At 44.2% G+C, this 16716-nt stretch overlaps 1 protein-coding gene across 4 annotated transcripts in view; it reads right to left on the bottom strand.

Annotated features, from left to right (window-relative positions):
• Nucleotides 1–16716, bottom strand: part of LOC147026405 (uncharacterized) — a 17183-nt gene continuing 467 nt past the window's right edge. For 3 of the 4 annotated variants that reach the window (XM_085881816.1, XM_085881814.1, XM_085881815.1), the window contains exons 2-11: nucleotides 14280–14428; nucleotides 13754–13942; nucleotides 13397–13458; nucleotides 8770–8823; nucleotides 8539–8637; nucleotides 8211–8346; nucleotides 4734–4852; nucleotides 3692–3787; nucleotides 2506–2616; nucleotides 1–348 (exon numbers count right to left, since the gene is read on the bottom strand). In XM_085881816.1, coding sequence (XP_085737942.1) covers nucleotides 298–348; nucleotides 2506–2616; nucleotides 3692–3787; nucleotides 4734–4852; nucleotides 8211–8346; nucleotides 8539–8637; nucleotides 8770–8823; nucleotides 13397–13458; nucleotides 13754–13942; nucleotides 14280–14428 — 1066 coding nt within the window. In that variant the 3' untranslated portion in view covers nucleotides 1–297. Of the gene's footprint in view, nucleotides 349–2505; nucleotides 2617–3691; nucleotides 3788–4733; nucleotides 4853–8210; nucleotides 8347–8538; nucleotides 8638–8769; nucleotides 8824–13396; nucleotides 13459–13753; nucleotides 13943–14279; nucleotides 14429–16711 lie in introns of all 4 variants that reach the window. The other variant, XM_085881813.1, reaches the window with a different exon arrangement.

Here is a 16716-nt window from a genome sequence, read left to right on the forward strand (position 1 = left end):
TTGTAGCTCAATCATTTATTCATCAAATTAGAACCTTTAGTAATTATACAGAATAAGTACAAGCAAAATTGGCATTTATAGAACCCAAGAGTACCAAAAAAAAAAAAACATTTCAGATGAAGTATAAAGTATATTTAGCGTGTTCAATATTCACGTGTGCAAGTTAATTCACTTTATTAAAAGCAGTTAAAACGATATATTAAATGTGATTTAGTAAACATATCTCCCATATATCCCCCATGTGCAAAGGTGGTGAGTACAGGAATGGCAGGAAGCGAGTCTGTGCAGCCATCATGGTCAGACATCCATGGGAAGGGCAGCAACATTGAGCTTCTGTGCCACAGAGTTCTGCGCAAGGTTACAATGCAGCTCATTAAACACTGGCTAATTTGACTCATCTTGTGAAAACTGGAATAGACAATGAACCCAATGCGATCATATTGTGGCTTCCTTGGGAAACAGAGTTAGGCTCATGGAAGAGCAAGGTGGGTGACACGATGTAGAAGTCATAGACTGACATTGGTGTACTGCGGACAACATGTGGGTATGACAAGGGGATGAATGAAGAGGTGGAAGAGAGAGAGAGAGAGAGAGAGAGAGAGAGAGAGAGAGAGAGAGAGAGAGAGAGAGAGAGAGAGAGAGAGAGAGAGAGAGAGAGAGAGAGAGAGAGAGAGAGAGAGAGAGAGAGAGAGAGAGAGAGAGAGAGAGAGAGAGAGAGAGAGAGAGAGAGAGAGAGAGAGAGAGAGAGAGAGAGAGAGAGAGAGAGAGAGAGAGAGAGAGAGAGAGAGAGAGAGAGAGAGAGAGAGAGAGAGAGAGAGAGAGAGAGAGAGAGAGAGAGAGAGAGAGAGAGAGAGAGAGAGAGAGAGAGAGAGAGAGAGAGAGAGAGAGAGAGAGAGAGAGAGAGAGAGAGAGAGAGAGAGAGAGAGAGAGAGAGAGAGAGAGAGAGAGAGAGAGAGAGAGAGAGAGAGAGAGAGAGAGAGAGAGAGAGAGAGAGAGAGAGAGAGAGAGAGAGAGAGAGAGAGAGAGAGAGAGAGAGAGAGAGAGAGAGAGAGAGAGAGAGAGAGAGAGAGAGAGAGAGAGAGAGAGAGAGAGAGAGAACAGGAAAGGAGATGTATCAACAAATAAATGGGGAGGTACAGTGAGGATAGAAAAGATGAGTAGGGATGGAGCATGACTAAAGGTGTTGGTGTACTGTTTTCTACGGTAGAACTCTGAGATTCAAATTTATCTGAACACTAGAATGCATAGTGCTCATTTCCATTATGAGACATCATTACAATTACGCCAATTACAAAACTGCGTTGCGAGAACATTGACCCGTGGAAAGCTTGTGTCGTAAGCATCTGGTAGAGAGATGCATTTTTTGGTTTTATCCTCGATCCCCGTGTTGGTTTATGTCGCACTTTGTCTCTGTCCTGCCACCATCGGTGCCTCTCTGGTGTATTTGTGTATGAGAGGACCATATGCCTGTAGTAAGGCTACTATACAGTCTCCTCTGTCAGAGGCGACCTCATTTGCCCAGTGTGCCTTGTCTCCAAGTATTCGCCGCCCGGCACAGTTCGGGGATGCCGCCGGGACGTTCACATTGTCCCAGAGAGGAGCATGGCCCACCCTTTACCCGTGCTTGGCAATAGCAGACCTTTCCGGGTGATTACACTCAAAGTGCTTCCAGTGTTGTTTGAGGCACTGCTCTGAGGTTCTTTCAGTCCCCAACTATGGATTCCCCACCACCGTCACAAGGATATTTCTGCCAGCTAATGCACTTCTCTATCACCAATGCTTCTCGGTACCTTTCCAACATTAAATTTAAATCAATCAACTGTTTCTGCTGTAGAGAAATTTTGAAAAGCATTTCAACAATCACCATTATTTTTTTTACCTCCGCCACCGAAGGTGGAGGAGGTCATGTTTTCACCCCTTTCTGTCTGTTTGTTTGTTTGTCTGTCTGTCTGTTTGTGTGCAGGATATCTCAAAAAGTTGTACACAGGTCCGGATGAAATTTGGTGGGCAAGTTGAGTATGTGACAAGGACGAACCGATTAGATTTTGGCGAAGATCCAGGTCTGGATCCGGTGACTAGTATTTTAAAAGTGATTCTTCACCATTGAGAGATTGTGCCAAAAACGATATATAGCACGATATCTCAAAAAGTTGGAGACGGATTCGGATGAAACTTTGTGGACAGGTTGGGTGTGTGGTAAGGACGATTTGATTCGATTTTGGTGAAGATCCGAGTCCGGATCTGGACACGATAATTATTTAATTCCGAAAGTGATTCCACACCATTGAGAGATCGGGCTATAAACTATATAGTCCTGTATAGCATGATATTTCAAAAATGTATTGGGCCCGATATGTTCTCGTGGATCAGGCATTGTGTGGCGGAGGTATGCGCTCTACCGAGTGTCCTTCGAGTTCTCCTTTTTCACAAAAGAAGAAAACAAAGAACAGGCACAAAGTTTCACCTGCAAGCATGTTGTGAGTGAATTTGCATAGGAACACTTACCATGTGCTTTACAACATTTATGTGATAGGGAATGCCCCCCTTTGCATCACACTGATCCATGTGTTGCTTCTCTGGATCACCAGCCACAAGCACAGCGTCATTGCCACTGATCTGCAATACGTAATCAGCGAAAAATTATTAACCTGGTATTATCGATACAATCATAGTGATCAAGAAACATTAGGCCATGGTGAGAGCGAGTTCAAGGCACCATGACCTTCCACAACTCAATATACTCTCTGGAAAATGGAGGTGTCTCACACCTCCATTTTGTAGTAGACCAGGCATGAAGGCATAGCTTTGGCCGTGGTCTACACTGGTCTTGATCATGCCCCCAAAAGTACGAATCCAGCAGCCAAGTTAAAGAGGGTTTATGAGTGCACAAGTAGCATGCATGTGTGTCGGTGCACATATCTGTGCATACATGTGCACATTTGTGTGGGACTGGTAATGTCCATCGAAAGCGAATACAAGCACAAACCACACCCGGCTTAATCTCCATCCTAGGGGTGGCGCAATGACACAACACCCTGCCTGCAGGCCGACAGGATAGCCGAGCGGTATGCACACTCACTTCTGAGCTACCTCTCGGCTGGGTTCAAATTTTGGTCCAGCTATAAACTGTCATCCAGGCAGGGCAAGGGATCAATGTGTGGGCTTGTCCCTCGGATGTCCGTGAAACCGGGCATCCCGTCTGATGGAATTAAAGATCCCATTGTGTCCTTCGCCTCGAGGGAGTGGGCTATCACCAGCACCCTGGTCATATTCCAAATTCTTGTTGTAATCTAAAGGGGGCATTGTATCATCAGCACTGCCACGCAAGTAGCCAGTGTTCCTGTCCTCAACAATGTGCTGCATTCAAAAGAAGAACACCCTGCCTGCAAAGCACCAATCTGACAGCTTCTCATTGGGTCAATAATTAATCAAACTCATCCTCAGAAGCAAGTGCACAACCCCTGCACTATTCTCTTTGATAAAAATAAATTGCAAACTCTGACTGAATTTGTATCAGATGCTTGCACTGGCCTTCCCAGAGCAGCAATAGGTATGTAAATGGTGTGTGTGTGTGTGTGTGTGTGTGTGTGTGTGTGTGTGTGTGTGTGTGTGTGTGTGTGTGTGTGTGTGTGTGTGTGTGTGTGTGTGTGTGTGTGTGTGTGTGTGTGTGTGTGTGTGTGTGCAGTAATACCGGCTCAAGATTGCGATGGATCTGCAAAAGGTCAGAAACTCTGGTCTCAAATCCAGGTGCGAAGCAGTTGGGGTTAATAGCCACAAAGCATTGGCCCTGCAAATGTTACATGCATACATTACATAGAAAATAAAATACAGAAAAAATATATATATGAACATCGTAATTGTAATTTAAACCACTTGTCGAGCTTTTATACATTTGAGGGAAAGACAGGACCATGAAGAATAAATTTGATCAAAATGAGCATAAAGAACAAGCTCCTGTTTAAAATACTTCATTCAAGGAGTCTGGTTTAGGATATGCGCCAAGGCTACAACACCCACCTCTGCCCACAAGGGTCCCAAATCCCTTCCCCCTACCCCATGCATGAGTCTGGAACCCCCCCCCGCACCCCTGAAAATCTGGAAACCTTCCACCACCACAAATTCGGAACCCCCTGTGCCTTCCACAGCATGAGTCTAGAACCTGCCAACCCTGGCAAGTCTGGATATCCCCGTCTGCAGCACGACCCTGAAAATCCCCCATGCCAAGTCTGAACCCCCTTCCCCAAGCATGATTCAAAAAATCCTCCCCCTACAGTGAGAGTCTATAAATTATCTCTCCCCGCCCCCCGACATGAGTCTGAACCCCCCCTGCTCTTGGAGCATGAGTCTGGAATTCCCCTTCCTACAGCACATGGCACAAGTCCAGAGCTCCCTTCCCCCCACATCATGCATCTGAACCTCCCCCCTCCCCAATCACAGCATAAATTAGAAAGCCCGCACATGGCATACAACTCTGGAACCCCCCCCCCACCCACTCCACCTGGAACCCCACCCTATGCATGTCAGGAATTTTTAGATTCAGATGTCAAAGCAGTTGTTTTTTTTTTTTAGATGTCAAGGACGTGGTGTTGCAGCCAATGATCTTGTTACACTTGTCCATTATGGACAAAAGCAACAAATTGATTGATTGAAGCACCACTAGAACAGACCCTTACAGACACACAATGGGACAGGTACATAGATAGACATGTAAAGGAGTGAAGGGCGATACGTACCAAATTAGCCACACGGTCAGTCACACGCCAGGTTCGCACATTCTTGCTATATGCAGCTCCAGCCAAGATTCCACAAAATATCTCGACCATCATGGAAAGGCCATATCCTTTGTAGCCACCTAAGGTGTGTGTGTGTGTGGGGGGGGGTAGGTGTAGGGGGTGGGAGTGACAGAGGCTGACAATGGCTTGATATCCGAGCAACTGAATCGCTACAACCTTCATTATGAATCCCCTTTGGGAAATAAACCAGGAGCGCAACCAGGCCATGGAAGTATTCTTAGCTTTCAAGGTAAAACTCCAACAACTATTTACCCTCATCTGTGCACATGGCCAATAACATACTTCATTCACTATTTTAAGCTGGGCTCGATTGTGGATCACCTTGTGCAAAGGAGCACACACAAATCACTCGAGTAACTCGATAGGCATTTGTTTGTGATTCAAGGGCTGGACACATGACATTGTGGGGCCAAGCATTGAGAGGGGAAATAAACCACAGAAACGTGGCAACTTGGAACAGTTTTTCAAAAGAGCAGACAAGCACCTGTGGTGCCATCAAAATTCCATACATTATGACACAAACAAAGAGTGTTTTTATCAAAATAAGAAACAAATACACCTGTGGACGGGTTTACACATAAACCCGGCAATGACAAACCAGCAAATTCAGACAAAGCAAAGTGAAACTAGAAGAGCACATACCTCCGCTACGCAATGCCTGATCCATGAAAACATTTTGGGCCAAATACATTTTTGAAATATCATGTTACACAGTACTATATCGTTTTTGGCCCTATCTCTCAAAGGTGAAGAATCACTTTAAAAACTAAATAATTCTCGTTTCCAGATCCGGATTCGGATATTCACCCAAATCGAATCAAATCGTCCTTAGCACACACCCAACCTGTCCACCAAGTTTCGTCCGAATCCATCGACAACTTTTTCACTTATCGTGCTATATATTGGTTTAGCCACATCTCTCAACGGTGAAGAATCACTTAAAAAATTATCAGATCCGGATCCGGATTCGGATCTTCACCGAAATTGAAACAATTCTTCCTTATTGCACATCCAACTTGTCCACCGAGTTTCGTTTCAAATTCAACTTTTTCGTTTTCAACAAATTCAACTAATTTCGTTTCGCTCAAATATAAATCAGTCAACAAAATTTCATCCGGATCCGTCCACAACTTTTTGGGATATCCTGTACACAGACAAACAAACAAACAGAAAAAGGTGAAAACATAATCACCTTCACCAAAGGTGGCAGAGGTAATATAAGGCAAATATGACATGCCCAACATTCAGAACAAAAATCAGAATGATGCAAAGCAAGCAAATAAATATTTGTTTATCAACAGCAAACAGGAGAAAAGAGAGAATGAACATCAACGTGGGAGTTAGGGAGTTTGGGGGGGGGGGTGAATATAAATAATAATAATAATAATAATAATAATAATAATAAAAAATAATAAAAAATTATAAAAAACAATCGGTGAAAATTATGTCAACAAGAACTCCTCCAAATAAAGTGTGAAGGAAGAGAGAAGTATTTTATGCTTCATTAGTTGCTGATGACACAATGAAGTAAACGATGAGGTATCAACATGTTCAGAATCAAAATAAAAAGTAGAATCAAAAAGAGTCGGTGACTCGGTCATACGGTGCCCCCTGTTCACCCAACAAGTCTCGGCATGAACCAAAGAGAGAAATATTACGAATGTGTGATTGCACATGATGCGTCGCACAACTCAACTGACAACACACTCACCAAGGTCACCTTAGTGCAGCGTAATTCAAAAAATTCCATCATTGTAACCGTATTCCCGTAAGGTGTGACCAAAACATTCCACTGTCGCCATAACACTGCTCGAGGTTACGGTAACCTACTCGCCCGGTGAATGCACAATACCCTGGAACAGCTCGATTGACGCAAAGCCATTATAGTAGCACGCTATCTACCCGTAGGTTGCTGAATGATGTCGGGAATCTAAAGGGAGGCCATCTTGGAACAATGCAAGGCATTTGGAACAGGCCAATAAGCAACATGTTTTGACGGTAAAAGAAACTTATGGATTAACAGTTCGGTGATATCTTGATCATGCGATTACAAACCATGAAGAGTAAAGAAACTCAATGAGGAAAATAGATGCGTCAAAGGTGATGTTGTGATTATCCTCACCTGAACGAGCGAACCTGGAAATTCATCCATAACTTATGCCTCCCACAGAATCCAAAAACACGTATGCACATGACCCGTGTCGATACCCTCTTTCAATTGGTCACCCATGTGCTCCAAGTTGGTTACACACTTTATGAAAGTCGTTTTTTGTCATACTCATTTATGAGTATACTCAAATTTCATACTCATTTCGCACAGCTATGTAGTTTTCACAAAACAACTCAACTTTGGTTTCCACCTGATATCATGTTTGATAATGGTGTCGAGATCAATGTGCTGGTCCCTTTTCAAACATTTTGTTGTTTAATTTTTTTTTTTTTGAGGATTACACACAAAAACAAGGCCAGATGGTTAATGGATAGAAAGATAGATAGATAGATAGTTCGCTGCCCATAAAATTTCACGAGGGACCAGTTTACATTGTGTAATAAAATACATTTCAACTTGCACTACTTACACAGCAATGTGCCAATTCACTACTCGAAAAGGTACAAAATCAATGATCGACACAAAGAAACCCAATTCTGGCAAGAATGGCAAGTAAATAATGAAAGTAGTTTAATGAAAATCACATTTTATAACGATATTTGAGGAGTCATTGCATGGTGTTGAATTCAAGTTGATATTATTACATTTGGAATCAACCGCATCGCTCCAGCGATTAGCCAGATAGCTATGATAAGGTTACACCAAACAAAATAAATAAATAAACAACACAAGACTGTCCTTTCAGTGGAGACAAAAACTGCCTTGATATTCCAGCATTACAAGACTGTACAAGCCCAACAACCTTTGAGGTTAAAACAAAAACAACAACAAAACAAGTCCTCATCAATGACGTCAGTCCCCAAGCGCACCTTAAAATGAGACATCTAGTTTTTACATTTAAATAACTAACTATATAAGAGTTGTATGAAGGTCAAAGCCATATACATAAACAAATAAATTATAATTCAAGGTGGTATGTTCGGAGCAGTGATGGTAAAGTGTACATAAATAAATAAATAAATAAATAAATAAATAAATAAATAAATCAAAAGTACATGCTGGTTGTAGAGATAGTAAAGCATGTGTAAATAAGGTCAGGTGTTGAGCAGGTTAAGGACGGAGTAATTATTTCATGAGTTCCAGCACAGAATAATATTTCAAAAGCAAACAAAACCACAGTTACCACAATTATGCATTTGTGCCATTTCACAAACTGTTACCTGGACACATACCTGCTTTTCAACCCATGGCAAACCCATCCCACTGCACAAGTATCCACCTTTATTTCCTTTCTTAAGATATTGTACCTGTAAGCTCCGATCCCCCCAATGACAGAAGTCCTCCCCCATCCAGCACCTCTTCTGGGTTCTCCGTCACTTTTCCTTGGTGGTCACATCCCCAACCGTAGGGCACCTTCTCATTGTTCCTTGCATACAGCTCCACCTTGAAGAGGAACAGAGAATAAAGCTGCAAAGCTTGTTGAGCACAGCGGTGGAGGCATTTAAAAAGATGGATGTGCTGGGCAGACAACATGGATGCTGAGTACGAGCTGCATTTTTATCCTTAATTCATCGTCCTGCCAAGTCAAAAACATCATCAACTCAATTCAAAGTCTTTCCCTTCGCATCAAGCTACCTTGCCAAGAGCAACAGAAGAGGTTGCCATGTCCAGAACAAAACTATCTCCGTTTGCTGCCGGGGCTGCAACACTCAGGGGATTTGTTCCTAGAGTGCACTGGAATGAGTGAACAAGTGTGGAATGGTTAGATCACAAGGTGCTTGAAAATTTAGGAAAACAAGTTTCACCGCGAGCCTCAGAAATTGAATTCAGTCAAATGTCATTAAAACCGTTTGTAATCATAATCACCTCTTTGGCTCGCGTTGGCACAACCAGTGGAGACGTATTTGTAAAACTCATTCCCTGTGAGACAAGAATCATCATGTAATTGGATCCAAATGCAAATGTAACCCTGAAGGAAGGTAGGTTTTTGAAATGTCAAAAGCTTAGGCAATGCGAGTCGTCACTACGATCTCAGATGTTAAAATCTACAAGGGTAGTTCAAACTTGACTGACTTGTTGTAGAAATTCAAAAAGAACAGAAAAGTTAAGGAAACCACCTTTTGTATTTCTCAAAGTGTTTCCCTGGTACAGGTATGTACTTATCCCATCAATCTGGTGGACGTGCCTTGATGCCACATGTGTTGAAATATTTGGGAAAGGTACACAGCCATTTCATGTGTGTTTTGATGTTTTCATCCTTCACTTACTTGATGCCACTCAGATGTTCTATACGTGATTCAAGGAGATTAAAATCACAAGGTGACGAGTATAAAACTGGATGGGGGGGGATGACGTACAACTTACCAACCCATATTTACTGGAGTAGTCGAGATTACAGTTAACGTGTGAGAGTGAACTTGATCGTGGAATAAAATCACACCCCGATGCGACATATCTGGTCACCATCTGCACATTGCGTGTCTCACTTCATCGTGGAAATAAATCACCAGCTGTCGTGCCATGCTTTGATGGCGTTTCCCACGTTCAGGAAATCCCACCGGAATTAAGCGGTTCAGGTCTGAAAACATTATTTCCATAAGCTTTCCGGCTGATGGCTGAACTTTGAAATTAGTTTTGGTCAGATGGACCAGGAATGGCTGCAGTCAAATTTTTGGCAAAAAGAGCAGGTAAATACTCTGTTGTGAAATGATACATCCAGGTGTCATCATGTCACAATCCTCTCCAAATCATCCTCTCCCTCCGCAGGTAGCATTCCAGGAGACGTGGTGCAATGGCCACGCAAGTTTCTTTTTGATCGAACATGAAGTACTTTGGTACCCAGCTCACCTTGGTGAATTTTAAGGATGAATAAATGATTACTTCCACAGTTTCAATACTGATATTCTGCTGAACACATTTGCTTGAGTGATGGCAGTTGTGTGAACGTTGAACAAGATGGTGAATAGGTATCACACTTACCTGTGAGAACGATCATACAAGGAGTTAGACCACAAAGTGAGCTATCCCTTGGATCGACGTTAACCTGGGGACCCAACTGCTAATATTAGGTTGTAGACGTGAAAGAACGCATGGTATCTTTCGATAAAGAGGTGGCGAGTTAGAGCCGGCCCCTGAACAAATTCCAGAATTTCAAGTCCCAACTTATAGGGGGCACTGCATCAGCTGCACAAATGTCCTACCAACCAGCGAGCACACTGACGTTGGCCCAATATTGGCAAATTATGGAATGGTCCGAAGAGGATTTCCGATGTTGGACCGACGTCGGTAGAAGTGGCGCCCATAAAAGCGGCGGCGCCCACAGAAACTGAAGACTTTGAAAGAGGTGGGCTTGTGAAGGGTTAACAAGAGTAGAGAATATCATGGTTTTAGATGAGTGATGATCTGATATGGTGGTTAGCAGCTGTTTTGAAGACTCAGAGGGGAGAATTATATTGAAGAAAATGTGGAAGTTGGTTTCACAGGTGGGAGAAAACGAGGAACGGATGAGTGGAGATGAGCAGGGATTCTATATTTTTGGAGTTTCACTAGAAGGGGGTTTCTGGGGGACTGTGTTTGCCGTGAAAAACCTGGAGGGACAGAGCACAGAAAGAGCAGAGGATGCATGACCAGAAAAGAGGTGGTAGAAGAAAGAGACCACCGACCTGTCTGTGAAGTGAAAGTGACACGTAGACTCAGCTTTATCATGGGAGATTATATTGATCTGGGAGGCCTTGATTTCCACTTTTCCAAGCTTACCAAGATGTGAGGTAAGGGCACCAGCCTAGAGGGCAGAGCAGTACTCCATCAAGCTGTGGATGAAGGTCTTGAAGGTGGATAAAAGTTCAGGTGTGCCAAGGAAGAGCATTGCGTGATAGAGGATGCCCAGTCAGTGACTGGTTTTGGAGGCTAACTTTGAAATGTAAACTTGCCACTGTTGGTAAAAGCAACACCCTTTGGCCAATATCGGTAAAAGTGATACCGTTTTTCCAATGCCAGTACAACGTCGTCCAGACAGTGCAGATACATTGGGACAATGGCCAATGTTGGGCCACTGGACAGAATTACATTGTGTCAACATTGGTGTATTAGCTGGGTAGCAATGATGCAAGCCACAAGGCAGGTGCTACATATGAGAGTACTTGGCACATGGCTGCATCTGAAAGTTAATTCTAAACTTTATATCAAGGAATTGAAAACGAATACGGTACCTTAAGTATCACAGTGTGCAGCACTTGAGGAAGACTTCCTATCCGAAAGATGGTGAAAAAGTAAGATTGAATGATGGAGTAAGGCAGGGAGATACTGTTTCGCCAAAGATATTGCATCACATTTAGAAAACATTTCTGGCTGTTATGTGAGGAAGGAAAGGTATTAACATCAATGGAGAGCAGCTGTATGCCTGGTATTGGCTTCATGGTTTTAGGTGGTGGGCTTGGGATTCTAGGGTCCCAAGTTCAGATCCTTCTTAGCCGTTGAATTAATACCAGGTGTGGTTGACTCAGCTTGTCATCTTTCCGAGGTCGGCAAAATGAGTACCAGCTTGCTGGGATTATTGAGCCATTCGAGTATCCTGTGTTAGAGTGGCGACCCATCCAAGAATGTGCCCAATAGCCCAGGAGACTGCTTTGGCAGCACCGACGCTCTGTACAGAGTATGGTCCCAATGGATGGATGGATGGAGAGCAGCTTCATCACATACCATTTGTTGATTATATAATAGTAATCACAGAAAGCCTTGATAAAATGGAAAACATGTTGATAGAACTCGTTGAAGCAAGCACAAAACATGGTTTGAAGATGGATGTCCAAAAGCAAAAATAAGCAGAGAGTTCGTAGACCACCATATCCTGCATAGTCTTGAGAAAAAAATGACATGGACAGGTTCTGCGTGTAGCAAATTTGATCGGTCATGATGATGTAAAATGCTGTAATATTCTTCCCAAGTCCAAGTACTGCTAAACAGAAGGGTTTTGAAAGTGCCAAGAAGGTGATTTGTGTTAGTGTATGATTTTATGTAAATAGAATCAAGATTTTAAAGGTTGTAGAGAAAAAAAAATTCAGAACTTTACCGCCATTGACGCAGTGCCTTTTACACCACCTTCTTTAACATGTTACATTAGTTCTTTATGCCTGTTGTTTGTGTCCTTTATGACATCCTTAAAAACAGTGAGTTTCCTATTTGGAATGATTTTCAGTTTTGTTTGATTGTCAGACAGGCAGACAGAGTAAAAAAAAAAAAAATGATCTCACTGATCTCTGCGCATGTGCGATCGGGACGAATTCAGAGCCAAAGTTTTGCTAAACTACAGGGTTGTTTTCCAATTCTTCTTCCGATTTGTGTTCAAAATATAACATTCAACTGATGGTTGTGGACAGACAGAGACAGACAGACAAAGTGAATCAATTGCTTAACCCTGCTTTTCGCTTTGTGTGCACAGGGTAATGATAGAGCCCTTTGAACCAAAATGAAATGTCACCACAAATGTAGCATGTGGATGAATACTTATACTTCGGTCAACAATTTACCCTCAAAGAGGAACACGAAGAGCAGGAATGAAGAAACAAATTGCGGTGGGTTGGAAAGCGAATGGAAAACTCAAGCTCCCCCATGAGAGGCAATCGAATAAATTTGTGTATTGTCGCAGTCATGATTTATGGAGGAGAGACATGGACAGCAGCGCATCATAATATGGAAAGAAATACGTCAGGCATCACATACAAAGACATGAAGACAGATAAGTGGTTTAGACACCCAACAAAGACTCGGGGCATTTCAAAATAACAATCAATCTTAACGGAAACAGACAAGACACATCAGCTGAACAGATGGATGGCAGAGCAGATATGAACGCAAACGGAGGATAGCAGAAGTCGAGAAAAACAACCCAAATGGTGGCGGGTTGAGCTCAACAAATATTGGGGAACAGAACATTTGAATGAGATGACTGGTGCCATAACATTCAGAACGTCCATGCTGAAGTTTTGGTCTGGCAGTGGACTGACAGCTGCTAATGACATGAAAGACATGCAGCATCAAGCTATGCAGACTTGCGTCGTACGAATTTCAGCTACATTGTTGTTCTCCTAATAAGAAATATTATCATACGCCTCTGTTACACAGAATGCATCACTATGTTGGTTTTACTCAAATTACTTTGACCATAAGCAGTGTCACTTCCTGTATAACTTGCTTCGGGTGGTAGACAATATCATTGCACCAAAATATCAGCATCGAACAGGGATTTTTTTTTTTTTTTACAGGATCTGCAATGAACATACACCATCTACGGACCAACTTTGTATCAGTGTTGCTGCTGTTGCTGTTGTTGGGAATATCCCACAAGTAACAAAGTGTGTTTCAAAGCTGTAAACTTTACAAATCAATCTCGGCCAGGAGCCATCATTACACTATGTCACATCAATGAAAAATAAAAAGGCATCAGGATACAGTTGTTTCATGTTATCGTCTCTATCTCGTAAATCAGGATTCTTACGATCATTCCATGCTTCAGGGCCTGCATGGAGTAAAATCCAGCAATTCCGTAGTGGTTTGAACCTGGAAACAGAATCATGGGAATAGAATATAAATAAAAGTAATCAATTACAAAAAAAAATTAAAATAAAAATTTTTTTCAATCACATTTGTAATAGTTACGGACCAACCCATTCATAAAGGGCCGAGGTCCAGTGTCCTGCTTTTTCCTGAATCAACAAAAGGCAATGTCCAGGACTTGCATGCTTGAGGCTTAAAAGTCGAGGAACCAGCTATCAATATCAACACAACCCTCATTTCCAGATCTTTCATGGCTGGTTTGATAATCGTACATTTTGATTACTCCTCACAGTCACACCTTTGGCTACCACCCAGCCAATGCCGGCTTCCCGGGCCTTTTGAATGGCCAAGTCCATGCAGAAATTCCCAACCACAGGGCCCAGGAGATTTCTCCCATCCACCAGCGCTGTGGCTGCAGTCTCTTTCTCCACCAGCGGTTCCCCCTGAGCAGAGCAGATCCCACTCTGGATGTCCTTCACGTACATATCTGAACGGTCAAGGGGAAGACAGACATGTTTCATCGGGTTCCGGGCATTTCAAACGAAGCTTCCTCGCGCCATCTGTCTGTCTGCTTTGAGATTGAACACAATGCAAATAAGGGGGAAAACAAAGGAAATCAAAAGAGCAGGAGATGCTGAAGTTAATAAATACAAGTAAATTGGCATTTGAGAAAGGATTACAAAAGAATCTCCAACGAAGCGCACTTTATCCGCGCTCGCTGTTAGGAGGAGTCCTTGCAACATTTAAAGAGTTTACGACCTGTCCACGTTGAATTGATTTAGGTGTCCGTGGACGCTGTGTTCGCTGAACAACCGCGTTCTCACCCAAGCGGTTGAGTCCGTGGCTGAAATGCCCTCTGTAATCTCCCTCCACCAGCACTTCTGCAAGAGCTTTGGCATGTGCTGTATTGCTACCTGCAGCCTCCATACATTGCTGGATGAAATGAGCTGCATCGGTCTTGCTCACGTGGCATCTGTGAAACACGTTCAGCATATCAAATTGAACAGGGGCTTACACTGCACAACTATACAATGCACACACACACACACACACACACACACACACACACACACACACACACACACACACACACACACACACACACACACACACACACACACACACACACACACACACTTTAACTGAATGTACATGCTAACGACAGGGAGGCGATGGTGTAGAGATCAAGAGCGTGAAGGACCATCTCGGTGACAAATAAAACATCAGTGGAGCAAGAAGTCTCCGTGAGCTGTGAGCAATTCTTCACAGAGAAAGAGTGAGAATCCGGGGTGGACGAGTGCCGAGGATGCTGGAATGGCCCGAGAGGTTGTGGATTTAAATCCGGCTGGAGGACGTGCATTGTAAACTGCAAACTAAGCTCGTCGCAGCAAAATTACCATAGTGTAAGCACAACGACTCATTGATATCCATCAGGAAGGGGGTAATCTACCCTGCCCAACCTGTTTACTCGGAGAAAGCAATGTGGGATCGAGATGGACCCTGAAACGCCACCAATGGATTGTCTGTGCAATCCATGAATCTCAACCCAAATCTCAATCCGACCACACTCAATAAACCCAATTATCTTATTATAAACACAAACACAAACACAAACACGGTCACACAAACTTTTAGTAAGATCCAGAAACAGAATTTTGTACATTCTTCTGCTTAAAGATTGTGTTTACGAACGGGAAAGCACATGTGGATTTGCACATGTGGAAAGCATTGCCGGAACACACGCTACAAATATTTCAAATCCTCCTTTGGAGCCAAAGTGATCTCACCCAACGACTCCCCTCCTCACCCAACTACTCCCCTCCTCACCCAACTACTCCCCTCCTCACCCAACGACTCCCCTCCTCACCCAACTACTCCCCTCCTCACCCAACTACTCCCCTCCTCACCCAACTACCCCCTCCTCACCCAACTACGCCCCTCCTCACCCAACTACTCCCCTCCTCACCCAACTACACCCCTCCTCACCCAACTACTCCGCTCCTCACCCAACTACCCCCTCCTCACCCAACTACTCCCCTCCTCACCCAACTACACCCCTCCTCACCCAACTACTCCGCTCCTCACCCAACTACTCCGCTCCTCACCCAACTACTCCCCTCCTCACCCAACCACTCCCCTCCTCACCCAACCACTCCCCTCCTCACCCCTCCCTTACCCCGTCCACACGATTCTTACCCCGTCCACACGATTGTTACCCCGTCCACACGATTCTTACCCCGTCCACACGATTCTTACCCCGGCCACACGATTCTTACCCCGTCCACACGATTCTTACCCCGTCCACACGATTCTTACCCCGTCCACACGATTGTTACCCCGTCCACATGATTCTTACCCCGTCCACACGATTGTTACCCCGTCCACACGATTGTTACCCCGTCCACACGATTCTTACCCCGGCCACACGATTCTTACCCCGTCCACACGATTCTTACCCCGTCCACACGATTGTTACCCCGTCCACACGATTCTTACCCCGTCCACACGATTCTTACCCCGTCCACACGATTCTTACCCCGTCCACACGATTGTTACCCCGTCCACATGATTCTTACCCCGTCCACACGATTCTTACCCCGTCCACACGATTGTTACCCCGTCCACACGATTCTTACCCCGTCCACACGATTCTTACCCCGTCCACACGATTGTTACCCCGTCCACATGATTCTTACCCCGGCCACACGATTCTTACCCCGTCCACACGATTCTTACCCCGTCCACACGATTGTTACCCCGTCCACATGATTCTTACCCCGTCCACACGATTCTTACCCCGTCCACACGATTGTTACCCCGTCCACACGATTCTTACCCCGTCCACACGATTGTTACCCCGTCCACACGATTCTTACCCCGGCCACACGATTCTTACCCCGGCCACACGATTCTTACCCCGTCCACACGATTCTTACCCCGTCCACATGATTCTTACCCCGTCCACACGATTCTTACCCCGTCCACACGATTGTTACCCCGTCCACACGATTCTTACCCCGTCCACACGATTGTTACCCCGTCCACACGATTGTTACCCCGTCCACACGATTGTTACCCCGTCCACACGATTGTTACCCCGTCCACACGATTGTTACCCCGTCCACACGATTGTTACCCCGTCCACACGATTGTTACCCCGTCCACACGATTGTTACCCCGTCCACACGATTCTTACCCTGGCCACACGATTCTTACCCCGTCCACACGATTCTTACCCCGTCCACACGATTGTTACCCCGG

The sequence above is a fragment of the Eptatretus burgeri genome, chromosome 5 (assembly GCF_056783735.1).
Source record: "Eptatretus burgeri isolate ZD-2024b chromosome 5, Ebu_testis_v1, whole genome shotgun sequence".
Taxonomy (NCBI): Eukaryota; Metazoa; Chordata; class Myxini; order Myxiniformes; family Myxinidae; genus Eptatretus; species Eptatretus burgeri.